General features: G+C 48.4%; 1 protein-coding gene across 2 annotated transcripts in view; it reads left to right on the forward strand.

Annotated features, from left to right (window-relative positions):
* Positions 1–18203, forward strand: part of PITPNM1 (phosphatidylinositol transfer protein membrane associated 1) — a 297695-nt gene that overhangs the window by 139646 nt on the left and 139846 nt on the right. For both annotated transcript variants that reach the window (XM_086953244.1, XM_086953245.1), the window contains exons 4-6: positions 10390–10511; positions 11321–11542; positions 13180–13494. In XM_086953244.1, coding sequence (XP_086809370.1) covers positions 10390–10511; positions 11321–11542; positions 13180–13494 — 659 coding nt within the window. The remainder of the gene's footprint in view (positions 1–10389; positions 10512–11320; positions 11543–13179; positions 13495–18203) is intronic.

Genomic DNA, 18203 nt, shown 5'->3' on the forward strand with positions numbered 1-18203 from the left:
TTTTCAGCATTTGCCTCGTGATCCATCATCTGCTGCATAATCTGTAGATTTTAACAAAAAAAATTGGAAGGCCTTTTGCAAAGGTTGCCTGGTCACCTTTCTGTTGCTTATTGCTATATTTGTGTATTAAACTAGTACTAATGAGGTGCGCCCAATGCCCAGATCGCGCTAACAAGTGAAAAAGTACAAAATAATTTAAGTTTTGATAAATGTGCCGCATCATGCTGCATAATTAGCCTTTTCTTGCCGCATAACTTAACCCTGCCGCATAATTTGGTCCTCTCCTGCCGCACAATTCCAGTGGCCCTGATTAACATTAAGTAAACAACACTTTTTTTGATCTGCACTTATCAAAAAGAGATTGAGATTTCTTCTTTGGATAACACATATATATTAACTAGGGCGGGGAAAAAAAACTGTGAGGACCTTAAAGGTTTTTTTTTTAAGTTTGAGTTTATTGAAAAACAAACAGAACAGAATGAAGAAACAGTTAAAATGATAAAACCGTACATTTTGTAAGAAAAAAAATATAAACTGATAAAAGTAGCGCAGAATATATAAGAAGAGAACTAAGAAGAAATTCAATCACAATATACAATAAAAATAACATCTTAAGCATAACCATATTTGAAAATGAGAAAATCATACAAAATGCCAATCAAAAGACAATTGGTAAATAACTAGAAAAATGATAAGAGGCAGTGAGGGAATTCAAGGTGCTTTCTGTACTTCCGATCTAGACTTGGAAGTAGTGGACGAAGAAGCTACTAAAGATAAGTAATTGGTTAGGGGAAGCCAGAGGAGGTCTCTTTTGATTGCCAGGGAAATGGGAGAAACCTAATTAGTATCCAGCCGATGATGGAAGCAAACCGGGTTCCACCAAGAGCAAAAAGTGACATTGTTAGCCTGTTTCCAATTGGAGGTGATGAGATGAAAGGCAATAGCTATCAAAAGGTCGAGGAGTTTATATTATAGTGAAGGTTGGGGCAAGAGAGGAGAAAGAGTACCCAGGAAGATGTGAGTAACGGAGAAAGGAATTTGGACTTTAAAAAATTTCTGAATTTGGGACCAAACAAGTTTTCAAAACTGGAGTATAGGAGGACATTCAAATAGCATATGTTTTAAATCAGCAGAAGAGCATGAGCAAGACCAACAAGTAGAAGGAGTGTCTGATGAAAAAGTGGACGGAATCAATGGAGTAAATAAATTCCGGATATAAATTTAAAAAAAGGGTTTGTGTGGTGTTAACGGCTCTAGAGGTCTTATGAATCTTTAACCAAATCTTATCCCAAAGAGGAACAGTCCAATCCTGAGAAAAATCCTTTTCACAGGCTTTCTCAGTTTTAGTTTTGGGCCTTTCTAAGAAAAGTTGAAAAGATTTATAAAGAAAAGAAGCAGAGGGAGAGTGGTCTAATGCAGAGGATACATTTTATGATATAGTGGGGATATCATTGGTGATGGGTAAAGAATAAAGGTATTGAACAAGGATGGGACAAAGCAAATTATACTTTGAACGAGAGGACGAAGATAAGGAAAATTGAGATTGGAGATCAGAGAAAGAAGAGGTTGGTTATTAGAAAGAAGTTGAGAGATCCATCGCAGACCTTTGGAATATCAAGACTTCCAGTATATGGGACAACTACGGATTCGGAGATGTTTATTATGCCAAATAAACAACAAGGTCCACCTCTCAAAGGTATTCTGTGAGCCAGAGTATGTCAGGCATACACAGTATTTGGACATCACGGAAGCCGCGGATGAGGGAGGATGCGAGGACTGCTCTTGAACTAATGGGAGTTCCATGTACCCCTCTTCCAGTCCGGATCATGGGGCACTGACTCCTATTTATTCCAGCCCACAACTCAGAAATACTGACAGGGCTATAACTTCAATATTGAAAGCCATTTTGCAGTTGTATTATAATCTATTTTCCATTCACCTGTATATACACATAGCACACATTGTTGACAACCTTAGTGAGTGACAGAAGGATCTGACCCCGTCCTGACGAAGAGGCAGTCAGCCTCAAAACATGTTGACAACACCAGGAGAACTAGCCCATTGTTAAGCTAGATTGTCTCCGCCTCACTGTTTTTAACGATACCAGCCTATGACTAATAAATAATTTTTTTGCTTTCATAAGGCCAGGTATTCTTTTAAATCTCACTTTTCCATATCACTCCTGACCCTACTCACACTCACTCGATACACTTCACATAGCACTTACAATATCTAAGTGCTCCAGCGTAGTCGCTAGTCGTACACGCCCCGTCCCGCAGTGGGGCGGGAAGACCCCGATGATGAAGCATGACACCAAGGGCCCTTTTGGTGTGTGAGGGGTATTTTAACAAATACTGTGTATGCCTGACATACTCTGGCTCTCAGAATACCTTCTAGAGGTTGACCTTGTTGTTCATTTATACCATTAACCGGAGGAGGGTGTGCCCACCGAAGTGCTTTTTTAGCACTACCTCTTCACTCCCCCTTTTGATTCTTTGTTTACTATTATGCCAAATAGGCTGTAGATTAATGGAATTATTAGATGGATAAGAGGAGGACATAAAAGGAATAAGAAGAGGGCAAGAATGGGAAATAACAGGGTTGCAAAGGGAAGTCAAGTTGGATGTGAAGGAAAGGATTTCTCGGAATTCAAAGGGAGTAAGAAAAGAAGATTCTATTTTTAGCCAGAGAGGAGGATAAAAGGTAAGATCAGTAGAGATCCAACGAGCAGCTTGTTTCAAGGAGAAAGCTCGATGATAAGTTTTAAAATCAGGGAAGCGAAGTCCACCATTGGTTTTATCCTTCTTCAAGGCAGCAAGAGCTATACGTGAATGTTTGTCTTTCCACAGAAATTTAAGTAGGGTAGAATCAATCCTCTTAAAATATTAATCAGGAATATGAATAGGAATCACGGAGATAGTAAATAATATTAGTGGTGATAACATCATTTTAATTGAATCAAGACGACCCCACTAAGATGGAAAGAGAGGGTTCCATCGGGTAATGGCAGCATTCAATTTTTTAGTTATATAATCAAAGTTTATTTTGAGAGTGTCAGACAAAAGAGGAGCGAACCATATTCCCAAGTATTTGATCTTAGATGGTTGCCTAGAAAAACCAGAATGTTCGAAGAGATCTTTTTGGCATAAGTGATTTAAAGGTAGAATTTCACACTTGTCCGTCTTAAGAAAGGTTTGATTTCCCTGTTATACCTATGTGGCATGGCTGTGCATTGCTGAGCCACGCGATACACATTTCAACATTAAACCATAGCCCCCTGTGAGGGGGGATATTCGCAGCTGAGCCTGTGAATGCTGACCAGGGTGAGAATGGAGCAGAGCACCGCCCTTAGAGGACTGGTCAAGTCCATGAAGCAGCATGTTCGAGGGGAGAAGGGTGGCCGCCCTAGCCAGGTCTGGTGGCTTAGTGGACTAGTAGGGGCCTGTGTTTGACCTCATGGTCACAGGTTCAAATCCCGGTTGGTCTACTCAGCCTTTCATCCATCTGAGGTTTATAAAATGAGTACTATTGAGGTGGGTGACAATAAACATCTGTTATTCAGCGCAAAGATACTCTTGGTGAACAAATACATATGTTATGTTATCTGAAGTGGGAGGTAGCTTTCTTGTGGATGAGCAAGCACCACCCTGGGAAATTCTAGAGATAGTGTAAGGAACCATCTAACTAGCCAATATGCTACCCACAGGAGCATGGATGCAAGTACCATGTGTGTATGGGAGAGGGAGAATGAGTTAAAGATGGATCATCCCACAAAACCCCATTCATGCTGAAAACTCTATATAGGTGGGGAGAGGAACGAGATCTTGATTGGTTCTCAGCACACCCTATGCGAAGACACCATCTGACTGCCAACTTTGTGTAAAGAAAGAAATAAACCAAATAAGAAGTTTAACCCCTTCGCTGCGACGCCTATTCTGCCGCAGCACTAAGGGGGGGCGGGGGCGCGCGGCGCTCACACGCTGGTGACGGAACAGCTCCGTCACCAGCCTCTGGTGAGCTGTGCTGATGACGGAGCGGTTCTGTCATGGTCCCGCCCGCCCAATAGAACATCCAGCGCAGGCGCGTCGGGCGGGCCACGACGGAACCGCTCCATCAGCACAGCGCCACCACGGCTGATGACGGAGCGGTTCTGTCATCAGCATCGATGCGGTTAAAAAAGGAAAAACCAGACAGCAGGCCTTTTCCATCTATGCACCTAGGATCTGGAAAAACATCCCTGTATCTACCAAGAGCGCCTACACGCGGCTCCAATTTCGGAAAGAGTTGAAGACGCACCCCTTTAAAGAATGCTACATCACGATGCACTAAGTTATATCAAACCAGCTCCCTCCCCCATTCCTCGCTTACTTTAAACTTCCCATTGAACATGTTCAGAGCTCTGCTGCATTGTGGATAGGTTCCTGCCATAAATACATTTGCAGTGCCCTGGGTTGGGGAGTGGGTGGTGCACTGTGTTCTAGAATCTGCCATCGCTGTGCAAGAGAGGGGCGAGGGGGGTGGAGGGCGGAGGGGGCACTCTAAAGAGAGGAGAAACTGGAAGTGCCGGAGAATGTGGCACCTCTGTAACGCTGGCGGAACAACAAATGCGTCTGAACCACACATTCCATTTACAATGCAAGTCGTTATAATGGTATGCGTTAGGTAAAGTGGCGCTGGACTATAAAGTCCAACGCGTCCCCTACTGTTGCGGGGACTGGAGTTGAAATGGTAAATTCTACTATTCTAAAGTCCAGCGCCCCCTAAGGCAAGTTAATGTAACGTAAATGGAATGTGCGGGGCAGACTCATTTGTCGTTCTGCCCGCGTTGTTAAGGAATGCATGGGGAAGGAAAGCGTGGTTTTGTCATACAACCCTCAGGAATAAGATCATGAGTGCATGGAGCAGAGGTGAATCATTCCTTGGTGCCACCTTACTACTCCGTCCTTGCACAATGATTTGTGTCCAAGTTGGGAAGCTGGGGATTAAATAACTCTAGAAGGACCCACAGGAAGCCTATGACATGCTTTCACCCGAAAGGAAGCTGTGTGGGCCTCATTCATGAAGGCTGGTCTTCAAAGACCACCAGGCAGGGTCTTTGGCCCATCCTAGGCTCCAGGACCCAACGCGACAATGCTGGACTTTCTAACAAGAGCGTTCAGAGAAGACATGATAGCAGATGGACTGCAACCTTTTCCAGGCAGACTGCTTAGAAACAGTCTCAGCACTGTTTCATAAAGTAATGGAGCCGTCGGTTCCTTCAGACACTGAAGCGGGCGCGGGATACCCAGCTGGCATCTTCAGCAGAATAAGTGTAGATTTAAAGACCGCTGACTGGCTGAGGGTGACCTGTGTGTCATTTGGCATCTTGGGACATATAACCATGAGATCCAGGGATGAACAGCATGTTCGGCACAACCACAAACATTTCAGATTTCAGGATCTCAGCCCCTCTGTCCCAACCTCATCACTCTGCCTCTAATGAGTATACAGGCACCGGGTATGATGGGCTTGCAGTCCCTCTGCCCTATCCCTTCCCATCACTCTACTTCTAATGAGTATACGGGCACCGGGTATGATGGGCTCCCAGTCCCTCTGCCCCACCCCATCACTCAGCCTCTAATGAGTATACAGGCACTGGGTTTGATGGGGTCCCAATCTGTCTGCTCCATTCCACCCCATCACTCTGCCTTTGAGCATCCAGGCGCTGGGTCTGATGGGCGCTCTGCCCCACTCCATCACTCTGCCTTTAATGGGTATACTGTCATTGGGTCTGATGGGCTCTCTTCCCCACCCCTATCACCCTGCCTCTAACGAGTGTATATTTGTATATATATCTCTGCAAACAACTGAGCAGAGCAGATGGTTATGGGGTCCCAGAAACTGGATGGAGGGATTGAAGAGGGATGGTAACCAGTGCCAGGGTCTGCAAGGAGAGTAGTCTTGTCTGCCTCCTGTAGGCATCATGCTGCAGTCATTTGTATGCAGAGTTGCTGTTCGTGAGGTCTTACCATTGGTCAGAAACTGGTCCTTATTTATGGAACTGTGTGGTTTTCATTCCTTTCTTTGGCTGACAGTTGTTATGTTGTCTGAATGACAGATGCAAATTCATCCATACTTGTGGCTTTTGTCTTCAGACATATTTTGTTGTGATCCAGTTGTCCATTGTGGTGCAGTCAGGTTGAGGGTTTGATGGCAGCAGTGATAATGTGACCACAAGTGATTTGGTCCCCAAGCTAATTCTGGGCTGTGTTCTTGTGCAGGGCCTTCAACATGTGTCTTTGTTTAGTGGCCAGTCACAGGTTTTACAGCAGGCATTTTGTGTCCTAACTTTCTTGGTTTAGACCTCACCTTGCTATACACGTTTTTGCACTTGAAGTTGTGTCCTGTGCTTTTGGGGAGGCAGAGGTACACCTCATTGTAGTAGACCAGGTGGGATAACACAGGGGCTTGCATAAGGTATACCCTATTGCGGGTGGAGCATAGATCTGACTTGTAAGTACCTATGTGGGCTTGTATAGAATACATCTTACAAAGAAACAGATTGCTGTACAGTACTTTGATGCAGTGGAAGACTATGCCTGCAGATGACAGAGGAGTTCTAATGAAGGAAGTTGGGTTGCAACAAGGTAAGGATGAAGGGCACAGGATGTCAAGTGGATGAGTGAGGTTTGGCGCACTAGTGAGCAGTGGTAGGCCAAGGGGGGTGAGAGTTGGGCTGGGAGAGGTGTGGATTGGTTTCAGCAGTGGAGTTGGGGATGTTTCCTGCAGGTGTGAGAAATTGTGATGTAATTAGCTGTTGCTTGTAAAGTGTAATTCTTTGGGGTCGTTTCTAGAGTAGAGGAGGGGTGGTACTCTGTTCCTGACTCTTGGAGTAGAGCAGGAGAAAGAACAGGATGCAGGAGTTTTCTTCCTGTACGTCTTGGATTCCAGTCTGGTGATGTTGCCGATTTTGTGAGGTTTGGTGGCCAGGTGTACGTCGGGTGATGCAGTTGTTCAAGTGAAGTCTTTTGACCATCTTGGTTGCCAGGTACATTGGGTGGTGCAGTCGGTCTAGTGAAGTCTTTCAACGATCTTGGTCGCCAGGTATGTTGGGTGGTGCAGTCGGTCTTGTGAAGTCTTTCGACAACCTTGGTCGCCAGGTACGTTGGGTGGTGCAGTCGGTCTAGTGAAGTCTTTCGACCATATTGGGTGCCAGGTACGTTGGGTGGTGCAGTCGGTCTAGTGAAGTCTTTCAACCAGCTTGTTCGCCAGGTATGATGGGTGGTGCAGTCGGTCTAGTGAAGTCTTTCGCCCATCTATGTCGCCAGGTAGGTTGGGTGATGCAGTTGATCTTGTGAAGTCTTTTAACCATCTTTGTTGCCAAGAACGTTAGCTGTTGCAGTCGGCCTTGTAAAGTGATTTGGCCATCTAGGTCACCCGGTAAGTTGGGTGTCGCTCTTCTCTGCTTCATAGAAGATGTAGTCAGTTTGTGGTGACTTGGACAGACAGAAACGGAAGTTATCCAAATGGTTGTTTTAAAGAGTTATCGGAACCCGTCCCCCATTAAGGCATTGTGAAGCAAGAGCTTATTTGGAGAGCCCTTTTATACAGCTGTACTTTTGTTTTAGTTATTTAAACATTGCCTTATACTGCGATTGTCAGTGTACCTTTTATTTTATACCAGTTTAAATAAACGTTCTGCTAAAAAGACATTACCTGAATGAATGTCAGCAATGGTTTGGGTTGAACCCAGAACAGGACTACATTAGTATGATACTCTATCCGTCTACCATGTTTCAACGTTCGAATTATTTTGTCCCCATCAAGGAACGTATGGTTAGATGAACAGTGCAGCTGTCATTTTATTAAAGCTGTTGCCTCTGCTCCTATTTTATTCCATAGGAGAAGCTTGTGGCAGTAGGTTTACTTAAAAAACTGGAAGCCATAGAAATCCTGATTTGACGCGTTGGTCAACCAACTTTTCTTTGAGATTTGTTTTTAAGTTAAGCAAATGCATGTTCAGACTCTCTCAAATGGGTTAGAAGCGGAATTCCTAATGCTTTTCATATCCAATGTGACACGTTGCTTTGCACTTTACCTGATCAAAGGCCAACGACTTCTACTGCAGCCCCACTGGTTTGTCCTCGCTCAGACTGAAGATTACTTTTTCTAGTTCAAAGTTGGCCTAGGACTTATTGTGACCCCGTAGGCTGCAAGCAAGAGGAAGCACTGAACTAAGCCAGTACAAAGAACAAGCAGGCAGCCTTGTGTCCAGACACCCTCCCCATCTCTCTAGGCTGCCCTTCTCAGGCCAGCGCTTTGGGCCGCATTCTGGACAAGCATGTAGGACATCAGGGGCTGTATTATGCAAGAAGTGCATTTTCCTGGTTAGCACTGGGCGCATCTTTTAAAAGGTTTTTCCAGCGCTAACTAGTACAATGTGCCACATCATAGTGAATGTGCTGCCTCCAGGGCATCCGCGTACTCGCACTGCCCAGGGCCAGCGCATTCTGGTGAAAAACGGAGCAGCTTTAAAGCAGCTCCATGTTGATCTGTTCCAGAAGTAAACACTTTGCACTTTTAAAGGGGCTGAGAGATCCTCTCGCAGGCGGGTGCAGTGAGTAACTGCGCCCGCCTGCAAGTGGAAGTCCACGTGACCCTCTTTCCCCCCTCCAGAGGGCTGCTATCACGAGGCGCACTGACAGTGCACCACCTTTGATATGGTGCCCTGTCATTGTGCCTCTTGACAGCTTCATTGCCTCTGTGCCCGCGTCTGTAATACGGCATGGGCAGTGGTGCAACAAAACTCGAGGGGACCCTCCTGCAAAGTACATGTAGGGCCCCCCTCTGGACTTACTCAGGAGCTCTCAGGCCAGCATACTTTGATTTGGCCCCCCCCCCCCCCCGCACTGCGGGGGCAGCGGGGTCCTTTGTTAAGCCACTGGACGCGGGCGGGAAGGGATTCCTTTCTTGCATGGGGCACACCCCCATGCAAATGAGGGAACGCCCCCTGATGATAGCACTGGTGATTTACGTGCACCAGCGCTATCAGTGGGCACTCAAAAGCGCCTGCGGCCCCTTCTGCTATTCCAAAGTGCCCCGAGGCGTGCAAAGCAGGCGCAAACGCCCATTGTGCCCGAAGGCCCTTTGGTAATATGCCTCAGGTCTATAGCCTCTCGCGACAAGTGGCCAGGTAGTATAGGACATTATAGAGCATACAAAGAAGTGATGGATGGAATGGTTGAATTAATCACTGGTAATCACTTGAGCTGCATCCCAATCCATTGTTATTTTGAACACCATGCTACCTCAGTTTGAACCCACTATATCCAAATCTGTCTTGACCCTGCTCCAATCTGAACAGCCCAGCCCGAACTGTCAAACCGGGTCGTCCCTGAACTGGAACACAAGCAACCCAAAAATGGTTTCCCTAGTGGGCTCATCAGCTGCCGGGCGCACTGGTCTCAGTTGACTTGTGTGCCTTGTGCATTCATCCACATCCTGTCTGACTCGAGTGGCACAGGTGGGCGTCTGCATGTGGGGTGCACAATGATCCCCATCCGTGTGTGATACAGGCTGACTTCTCAACTATCACTCTCCTGCCGAGTTCCAGGAGTGTAGAAGGGGTTCCACACACGTCTCCCACGTGTCTCCCATGTGTCGTGCTCCCACTGTCGCCCTTTGGCTATCGCCAACAGGAGCATGACCACAAACATCATTTTATAAATAAGACCTCAAATTGTGTTTATTGTCTATGGTTTTTCTTTCATGCCTTTCACATGAAGGCCTCAGTAAGCAAATCTGTCCTTGTTAATGTTGAAGTCTGTATCCGTCCGTTACCACTGAGTAAAGTTATGCCTGATGGACTGGTTGTGAATGCTTCTGAGTGAATTACAGAAGGGGTGGCTCTGCATCAATCCAGAGCACCCCTAATTTATCTAAGCTGAGAATCAAAAGTGGTGACTGGATGCTCCGAGAGTCCAAAATAGAGGGACTTGATTGTGAACCAATTTTCAGAGATTAGAGCCTATGTATGATCCTGCTGTGTGAAGACCTCTCTCTAGGTCTTGATCTGCAAGCGCACCGAAGCCTGAGGTCTGCAGAAGATGGTTCCTTTGGCTCATGACCTTGTCTCTTCTTCTCTTCCCCTGCCCGCCACCACCCTCTGCTTTATGAGTACCCCTCTTTCTACGTCTTGTTCTCCAAGTGCGTGAAGCCTGAGATCTGCAGAAGATGGTTCATGTGTCTCATGACCTCCTCTCTTCTCTTCCCCACAACCACCACCACCTTCCTTCATGAGTACCTGTCTCTAAGTCTTGTTCTCCAAGCACAACAAAGCCTGAGGTCTGCAGGAGTTGGTTCCTTTGGCTCATGACGTCTCTCTTCTTCTCTTCCCTCGCCCCCTCCTAGGTACACGTGCCCCTTTGTGGAGAAGTTCTCCATTGAGATCGAGACCTTTTATCGGCCAGACTCTGGGAGCGCCACCAATGCGTTCAACCTCACGCCAGCAGAGAAGAGGCAAAGGATTGTGGGTATGTTAAGCTTGTGGACCATGAAAATGTCCCAGCGCCGCACTACTAGCCCGTTGGAAGAATGCTTCCCTTCTTGACTCTCCCAAGATTTTTTTCCCACCCTCCTTTGAAAGTTTGTCCTCTTTCACCCTGATGGTCATGGGGAACCTCCTTACTCTCTCCTAAATTCTGTCCCTTTCACCTTTTTAGCATTCCTGCTGCTCTCTGATCCATTTTATCCCCTCTCCTTTTCTTGTTGTGTACATTGAAGCATGTCCATGTGTGGAATTGCACAGATGTAGGCGCTTTGTTCTTCGGTTAATGGGAAGTCTCCTGGAGTTCTAGCTGGTGTCAGCTCAATGTTTCAAGTTGGGCAGTCCAGCTAACTTTACAGGAACACTGCACAGCAATGAACACAGGGGGCGCTATCCTTCCAAGGACTTGCACTTCCAGAACACAACACTTCAGGGAAGGGATTTTGCTCCTTCATGCATGATACACTCTTCTTGTGTCCTCTTTGATTCCTCCTACTCTCCCTCAGTTTTACCTTCAACATCTGGGGGTATGTATGACCTCCTCTCCCTCCGAGAGCCCCTTTGCCCTTCTCCTACTAGGCATTCCCATCCCATTCACCACCCGCTCTACTGTTGTTTCCTCTTCCTGCCCCTCAGTGTTCTTATTATCTTTTATCTCTCAGACACTCACTCCATATTCCTTTTCACTCCTAAGAGGGATCTGATGCACTCTGAGGGGCAGGCCCTCCCTCTTGGACCCCTGAAGCTCTCCCTTCATTTCTTTGCTGACCATGGGTTTATCTTCTTTAATCACAGACACGATTGACATTGTCCGAGATGCCATCTCCATGGGAGAGTACAAAATGGAGGAGGACCCGAAACTCTACCGCTCGATCAAGACTGGCCGCGGGCCGCTCGGGGAGGACTGGATCGAGGAGTTCACGCACCACGCCATCATGTGTGCCTACAAGCTGTGTAAGGTGGAGTTCCGCTACTGGGGCATGCAGTCGAAGATCGAGCAGTTCATCCATGACGTGGGTGAGTATGTTGACAGCGTCTGTGTGCAGCACACATAGGGCTGTGTCTGGGTGCAGCGCATATAGTGCAGCATCTGTGTGCAGGGCACATGGGGTAGTGTCTGCGCAGCACGCATGGGACAGCGTCTGCATGCAGCGCATACGCTATATAAATGCAACCTTTTTCCCTCTTCTATCCTTCTGTTTCCAAATAACTGACTAACCTATCCACCACTCAAATTACTTTTATATTTCACTATACTAATTCAACACTAATCGTTTATGGGTACTCGCCGAAAAGCGCTTCGACGCCTTATCCGGGGTAGTAAGCGCTATATAAATGCAATTACAATACAATTCATTACAATACAATGCAGCATCTGTGTGCAGCTCGCATGGGGCAGCGTCTGTACACAGCGCATGGGGTAGTGTTTTGGGAGACCTCCACTGTTCAGGGCTGGCTGCCAGCATCCACTTTGGAGTCACCTTGGCTTAGCCTCGCAGGCTTTGAAGGACACTCTAGACCTCGCTTCAGGCCGTGCTTCGTAAGTAAGTCTCACCTTCTGGAAATAAAAAAAACTGATATCTAAGACCATGAAAAAACCACAGCACCTAACCCTACTCTCCCCTCTCACATTGTCTCCATCAGGGTTTCATGTGGCTCACGCACTATGCAATGCTTACTGCTACGTAATATTTGTTGTCGCAGTTTTATATAGCGCAAACTCGACCCCAAGGTATTGGAGCACTGTACATGAGCACCAGTTACATTACACAATGACACTTTTGTGGTAGGCGCATGATTTGCGCAGAATCACAAGAATGTTGAGCCAACTCAGAGACTCGATCCTGGTTCCCCAGTTCCAAAGTCTGCAGCTCTGGTTATTACGCCACATCTGTATTTCTTACCTGGCGTCCCTTTGCCGCATCGGAGATGTGTTTTTCTGTTTGATTCTATTGCTATGTGTAGCTCTCAGATGCCCTTGTTGCTCAGTCCGTGCGATAGAAAATTATACATAAATAAACAGGCGGAAGAATGGCTGTAGCGCCCAGTGAGGCAGGCAGTAGTGCGAGGCCTCATACCTCTAGGGTGTGATTCAGTACATTTGGTATACTGTTAAGTGTTTAATATGAATATGTACCACAAGTCAAAGACTGAAAAGAATAATGACCCTCTTTCTTACTCTGCCCCTTCCTTCCTTCCCTCCCTCCTTCCTTTATCTCCACTTTCGTTATTTCTTCATCCTTTCTAACCACACACTTTCTCTCCCCTTCCTTTCTCTTTTCTGTTTCCACTACCCCTTCTATTCTTCTGTCTCCACTGTCCTTTTCTGTCTCCTTTACTCCTCCTTTCCTTCTGTCACTGTTAACCTTACTGTCACCTCTTGGTCTGTCATTTCCGCTTCCCTTCTATTCCCATCGTCTTTCCCTCCACCATTCCATACTCTTTCTTTTGTTCTCTCCTGCCTTCTCTCCCCTCTTTTCGTCTATCCTTTCCCTCTGTTCTTCATTTCTCCCTCACTCCTCCTTTCCATTTTGCTACTTCATCAATGTTTCTTTCCTTGCCTCTAACTTCCTTTCTCTCCTTGTTTCTTCTCTCCTCTTCTCCCATCCCTCTGCCTGCCCATCCCCCTTGCCTCCCACTCCTTCCTCTCACAGGTCTCCGTAAGGTGATGCTGAGGGCCCACCGCCAGGCCTGGTGCTGGCAGGATGAGTGGTGTGAGCTGACCATGGATGACATCCGCCAGCTGGAGGATGAGACGGCTCGCATGCTGGCCCAGAAGATGGCCAAGTGTGCTGAGGAGGCGCTGCAGGAAGCCCCTGTGCCAAGTCTGGAGGGGCGCGCGGAGGCCAGCGAAGTCCCAGGCAAAGAGGGTACAGAGCCGAAGGGGGTCCTGGATGTCACACCTGACGACAGTCTTACAAAGCAGTGGTCCACCTCGTCCAGATCTTCGTACTCCTCGCAGCATGGAGGTGAGGACCAATGGGTGGGCCTTGGTGTGTGATAACGAGCACCAATAAATCAATACATGTAAAGCGCGGCTAATCACCTGTGAGGCAATCCAGGTGCCGGGTTTCTGGGTTTAGTCGAAAAGCCAGGTCTTGAGTTTCTTCTTGAAGTCCATCAATAAGGGTGCTGTTCAGAGGTGGAGGGCATTCCAGGGACTGGCGGCAAGGTGGGAGAAGGAACGGCCTCCGCTGTGGCTATGACAGATGCGCGGAATCTGTGCCAGGGTGAGGAAAGCGGAGCGGAGGTTTATGGATGGTTGGTGCAAGTTCAGGCGGGGGATAATGTATGCTGGTCCTTGGTTGTGGAGGGCTTTGTAGGCGTGTGCCAGTAGTTTGAATTGGACTCTAGTGCAAGACTGCAGTCTGTGCGCCATGATGGGAATGCATCTGGGGTGTGTGCAGGAGAGCAAGGTGGGGGCCATGATGCCTTAGCTCCGGGTGAGTGTAAGAGCTCGGGCTGTAAACTTGGCCAGGCGTCATAGTGCTGTCGCTTTTTGATCCTTTGATGTTGGCTCTTCCTATCATTATGAAACCGAATTATTCAAAGGTTGGGCTATTCACCCACTAATTGGAGACGTTAACTGGGTTTAGACCAATGTGGAACATGTTAGTTTTACCATCTGAGGATGCGTTGCTACTATAGTAATCCTGCTCAGTAGGAGAGGAACCGCAGAATCCAACATTTGGTGTATGTGCTTGGCTGAGAGCCAATGGGTCAAAGGTACCGTCTATGGGGTTATGACTGAACGTCTCGAAGTCAGAATCGCTCCTAAACTGTAACAATACTGCAGTGCAGTGGAGCCTTGGCTAGCTGGCCTCTTGGCTAGTGCCTAGTGCTGCTCTCTTGGGGAACAGAGCATGGATGCAATCGGGGCCACCTCCACTGCTCTTAGTCCACCGCATGATTGTGGGGTACCCAATAGTAATTATTCAAAGACAACCTGATTTTGGTCCATGGTTTCATAAGTTGCAGAGTACGTACCTCGCTGTGTTCTATTGGAAGTCATCCTCTGAACCGAGCTTTTCTCTATCTGGTGTCTGACTCCCTGGCATCCCACTGCTGCTGGTCAGAGGGCAGAATGGGGCCTGGGCCCTTGGGAGGCTGACACTACCACATACCATGTGGCACAGGGGCCTCTCCTCCCACGCTATGCTGCCGGGGGTTGGGGCATGATTCATCATAGGTCAGCAGTATGATCAGTTGGCTGGTAGCAAGCGCCATCCGAGTCGTCGGGAGTCAAGCAGACAGGTGGCTCTAGATCGGAACCACCTGAGCATTGGCCTCTGCGTGAATGACCACGCTGGTTGTCGCTGGATGCCGCAGGCCTGGGCCGTCGAGTCGGCCAACCAGATGGCCATCCAAATGACTGACGGGCTGGCCCACATAGCAAACTCAGACTTGTCTACTCTGGGTTCTGTAAGCCCTAACTTCAGTAGTTCAGGAAAAACGGATTTCTGGGCGGGCACAAGGGGAAAGAGGGATTGGCTGGGGGCTTAACCCTCTTTAGCTCTCAAGGCACCAACCTAGGGCACCCTGAGCCAAAGGCTGGGATGGCAGGGTGGCTGCCGACCGGCGAGGACTCTCATACCACGTGGGTATGGAGCGGAGATGGGACCTCTGTGAAGGCCCAGTCACCAGCCTGACCAGAGCAGGGAGGCTTCAGACTGGGGAGGAGTCTGGGCTCCTGTGCCCTGAACAGTTCAAGTAATCCACAGGTAAAGGTGGGCAAAACCATGGCTTGCGCCTGGGGGTCCTGGTCCCTACAGGATGGGGTGCAGAGCCTCTTAGACTGACCAGAGCAGGGTGGCATCCCACCAGCAAGGGTTTGCCAGGTTTCAAGATGTCCACCAGTTAGCTCAGTGATACTCAAAGTACGGCCCGGGGCTGCATGCGGCCCTCTTGACCTTCACATGTGGTCCCCGGTGAACAGTAGCATGGGCTGGTGTTTACTTGCTGAGCACTAATATTCAGAATTTATTTTAATTAATGAGCACACATTTATTTGCAGATTAACTGAAGTTATGAAGTAACTAAGGTGGTGCCCTGCACCACTTAACTTTAGGTGCACCTTTATTTTTAAAGACATCCTACCACAAATATATAAAAATAGGATTGTTTCTTCAAAATTCAAAAGTGTATTTCATTAACATGCAGAAGCGTTTATACATACCACTGCATTGAGAGGTATTTTTTTAACTGATTTTTTACAAACATGAATTTAGAAACATTCATGCTTCCCCACCCCACCCGACAAGAGTTTCAATAGTGAACTTAGAGGCAAGTCATTTGTCGTTCCCCCTCTGGGTGGCTTAGGTTGCTAATATACGTGGACAACATTCTAATCAATTACTTGAGGTTTTGTACGGTTCACATTCGGAACTCATGTATTTCACGGTCCTCTTATATGCTATAGTGAAGAAAAGGGGGGCAAAGAAAAAAAAATGCCTAGGATCACACAGTTAAGTCAAGGGTAGAGCCGGGAATGATCCCAGGTTTTCTGGTTTCACATTGTGCAATTCAGCCACTGGTTGTACATGCTTCACCGATGACCACATTGCACAATCCCAGACTTACCTGGATCCCCTACGGCCGCCCTTTTAGCATCAGTGTGGCCCTCGGTCACACCACAGACCATCATTTGTGGCCCCTGGGCAAATGTTTGCGAGTGCCCATGAGTTAGCTTGTCAGCTTTGAAATCCATGTCTTGACCATGACATCATCATTGAATGCCTAGGTCATCATGGAATGCTGGCCTGACCCGGATCTGGCAGTTGAAGTTGACAGACGGCCTGCATCACAAGAGTCTCTGGGCCGGAGTTGTCTCTTCACAGACAGCTCTAATCAAGGCCTTAATGGCCGCAGGAATGGTGTAGGAGAACTGGCTGCAGGAATGGTGTAGGAGCGCTGGCCACAGGAATGGTGTAGGAGAGATGGCCAGAGGAATGGTGTAGGAGAACTGGCTGTTGGAAGGGTGTAGGAGAGCTGGCCGCAGGAATGGTGTAGGAGCGCTGGCCACAGGAATGGTGTAGGAGCACTGGCCACATGAATGGTGCAGGAGAGCTTGCCACAGGAATGGTGCAGGAGAGCTTGCCACAGGAATGGTGTAGGAGAGCTGGCCGCAGGAATGGTGTAGGAGAGCTGGCCGCAGGAATGGTGTAGGAGGGATGGCCGCAGGAATGGTGTAGGAGAGATGGCCAGAGGAATGGTGTAGGAGAACTGGCTGTTGGAAGGGTGTAGGAGCGCTGGCCACAGGAATGGTGTAGGAGAGCTGTCTGTAGGAATGGTGCAGGAGAGCTTGCCACAGGAATGGTGTAGGAGAGCTGGCCGCAGGAATGGTGCAGGAGAGCTTGCCACAGGAATGGTGTAGGAGAGCTGGCCACATGAATGGTGCAGGAGATCTTGCCACAGGAATGGTGTAGGAGAGCTGGCCACAGGAATGGTGTAGGAGCGCTGGCCACAGGAATGGTGTAGGAGAGATGGCCAGAGGAATGGTGTAGGAGAACTGGCTGTTGGAAGGGTGTAGGAGAGCTGGCCGCAGGAATGGTGTAGGAGCGCTGGCCACAGGAATGGTGTAGGAGAGCTGGCCGCAGGAATGGTGCAGGAGAGCTTGCCACAGGAATGGTGTAGGAGAGCTGGCCACATGAAGGGTGCAGGAGAGCTTGCCACAGGAATGGTGTAGGAGAGATGGCCAGAGGAATGGTGTAGGAGAACTGGCTGTTGGAAGGGTGTAGGAGCGCTGGCCACAGGAATGGTGTAGGACAACTGGCTGTTGGAAGGGTGTAGGAGAGCTGGCCGCAGGAATGGTGTAGGAGCGCTGGCCAGAGGAATGGTGTAGGAGAACTGGCTATTGGAAGGGTGTAGGAGCGCTGGCCACAGGAATGGTGTAGGAGAACTGGCTGTTGGAAGGGTGTAGGAGAGCTGGCCGCAGGAATGGTGTAGGAGCGCTGGCCACAGGAATGGTGTAGGAGCACTGGCTGCAGGAATGGTGCAGGAGAGCTTGCCACAGGAATGGTGCAGGAGAGCTTGCCACAGGAATGGTGTAGGAGAGATAGCCAGAGGAATGGTGTAGGAGAACTGGCTGTTGGAAGGGTGTAGGAGCGCTGGCCACAGGAATGGTGTAGGAGAGCTGTCTGTAGGAATGGTGCAGGAGAGCTGGCCACATGAATGGTGTAGGAGAGCTGAACGCAGGAATGGTGCAGGAGAGCTTGCCACAGGAATGGTGTAGGAGAGCTGGCCACATGAATGGTGCAGGAGATCTTGCCACAGGAATGGTGTAGGAGAGCTGGCCACAGGAATGGTGTAGGAGAGCTGGCCACAGGAATGGTGTAGGAGAGATGGCCAGAGGAATGGTGTAGGAGAACTGGCTGTTGGAAGGGTGTAGGAGCGCTGGCCACAGGAATGGTGTAGGAGAACTGGCTGTTGGAAGGGTGTAGGAGAGCTGGCCGCAGGAATGGTGTAGGAGCGCTGGCCACAGGAATGGTGTAGGAGCACTGGCTGCAGGAATGGTGCAGGAGAGCTTGCCACAGGAATGGTGCAGGAGAGCTTGCCACAGGAATGGTGTAGGAGAGATGGCCAGAGGAATGGTGCAGGAGAACTGGCTGTTGGAAGGGTGTAGGAGCGCTGGCCACAGGAATGGTGTAGGAGAGCTGTCTGTAGGAATGGTGCAGGAGAG

This window comes from Lissotriton vulgaris, chromosome 1_2 (genome assembly GCF_964263255.1).
Source record: "Lissotriton vulgaris chromosome 1_2, aLisVul1.2, whole genome shotgun sequence".
Classification (NCBI taxonomy): Eukaryota; Metazoa; Chordata; class Amphibia; order Caudata; family Salamandridae; genus Lissotriton; species Lissotriton vulgaris.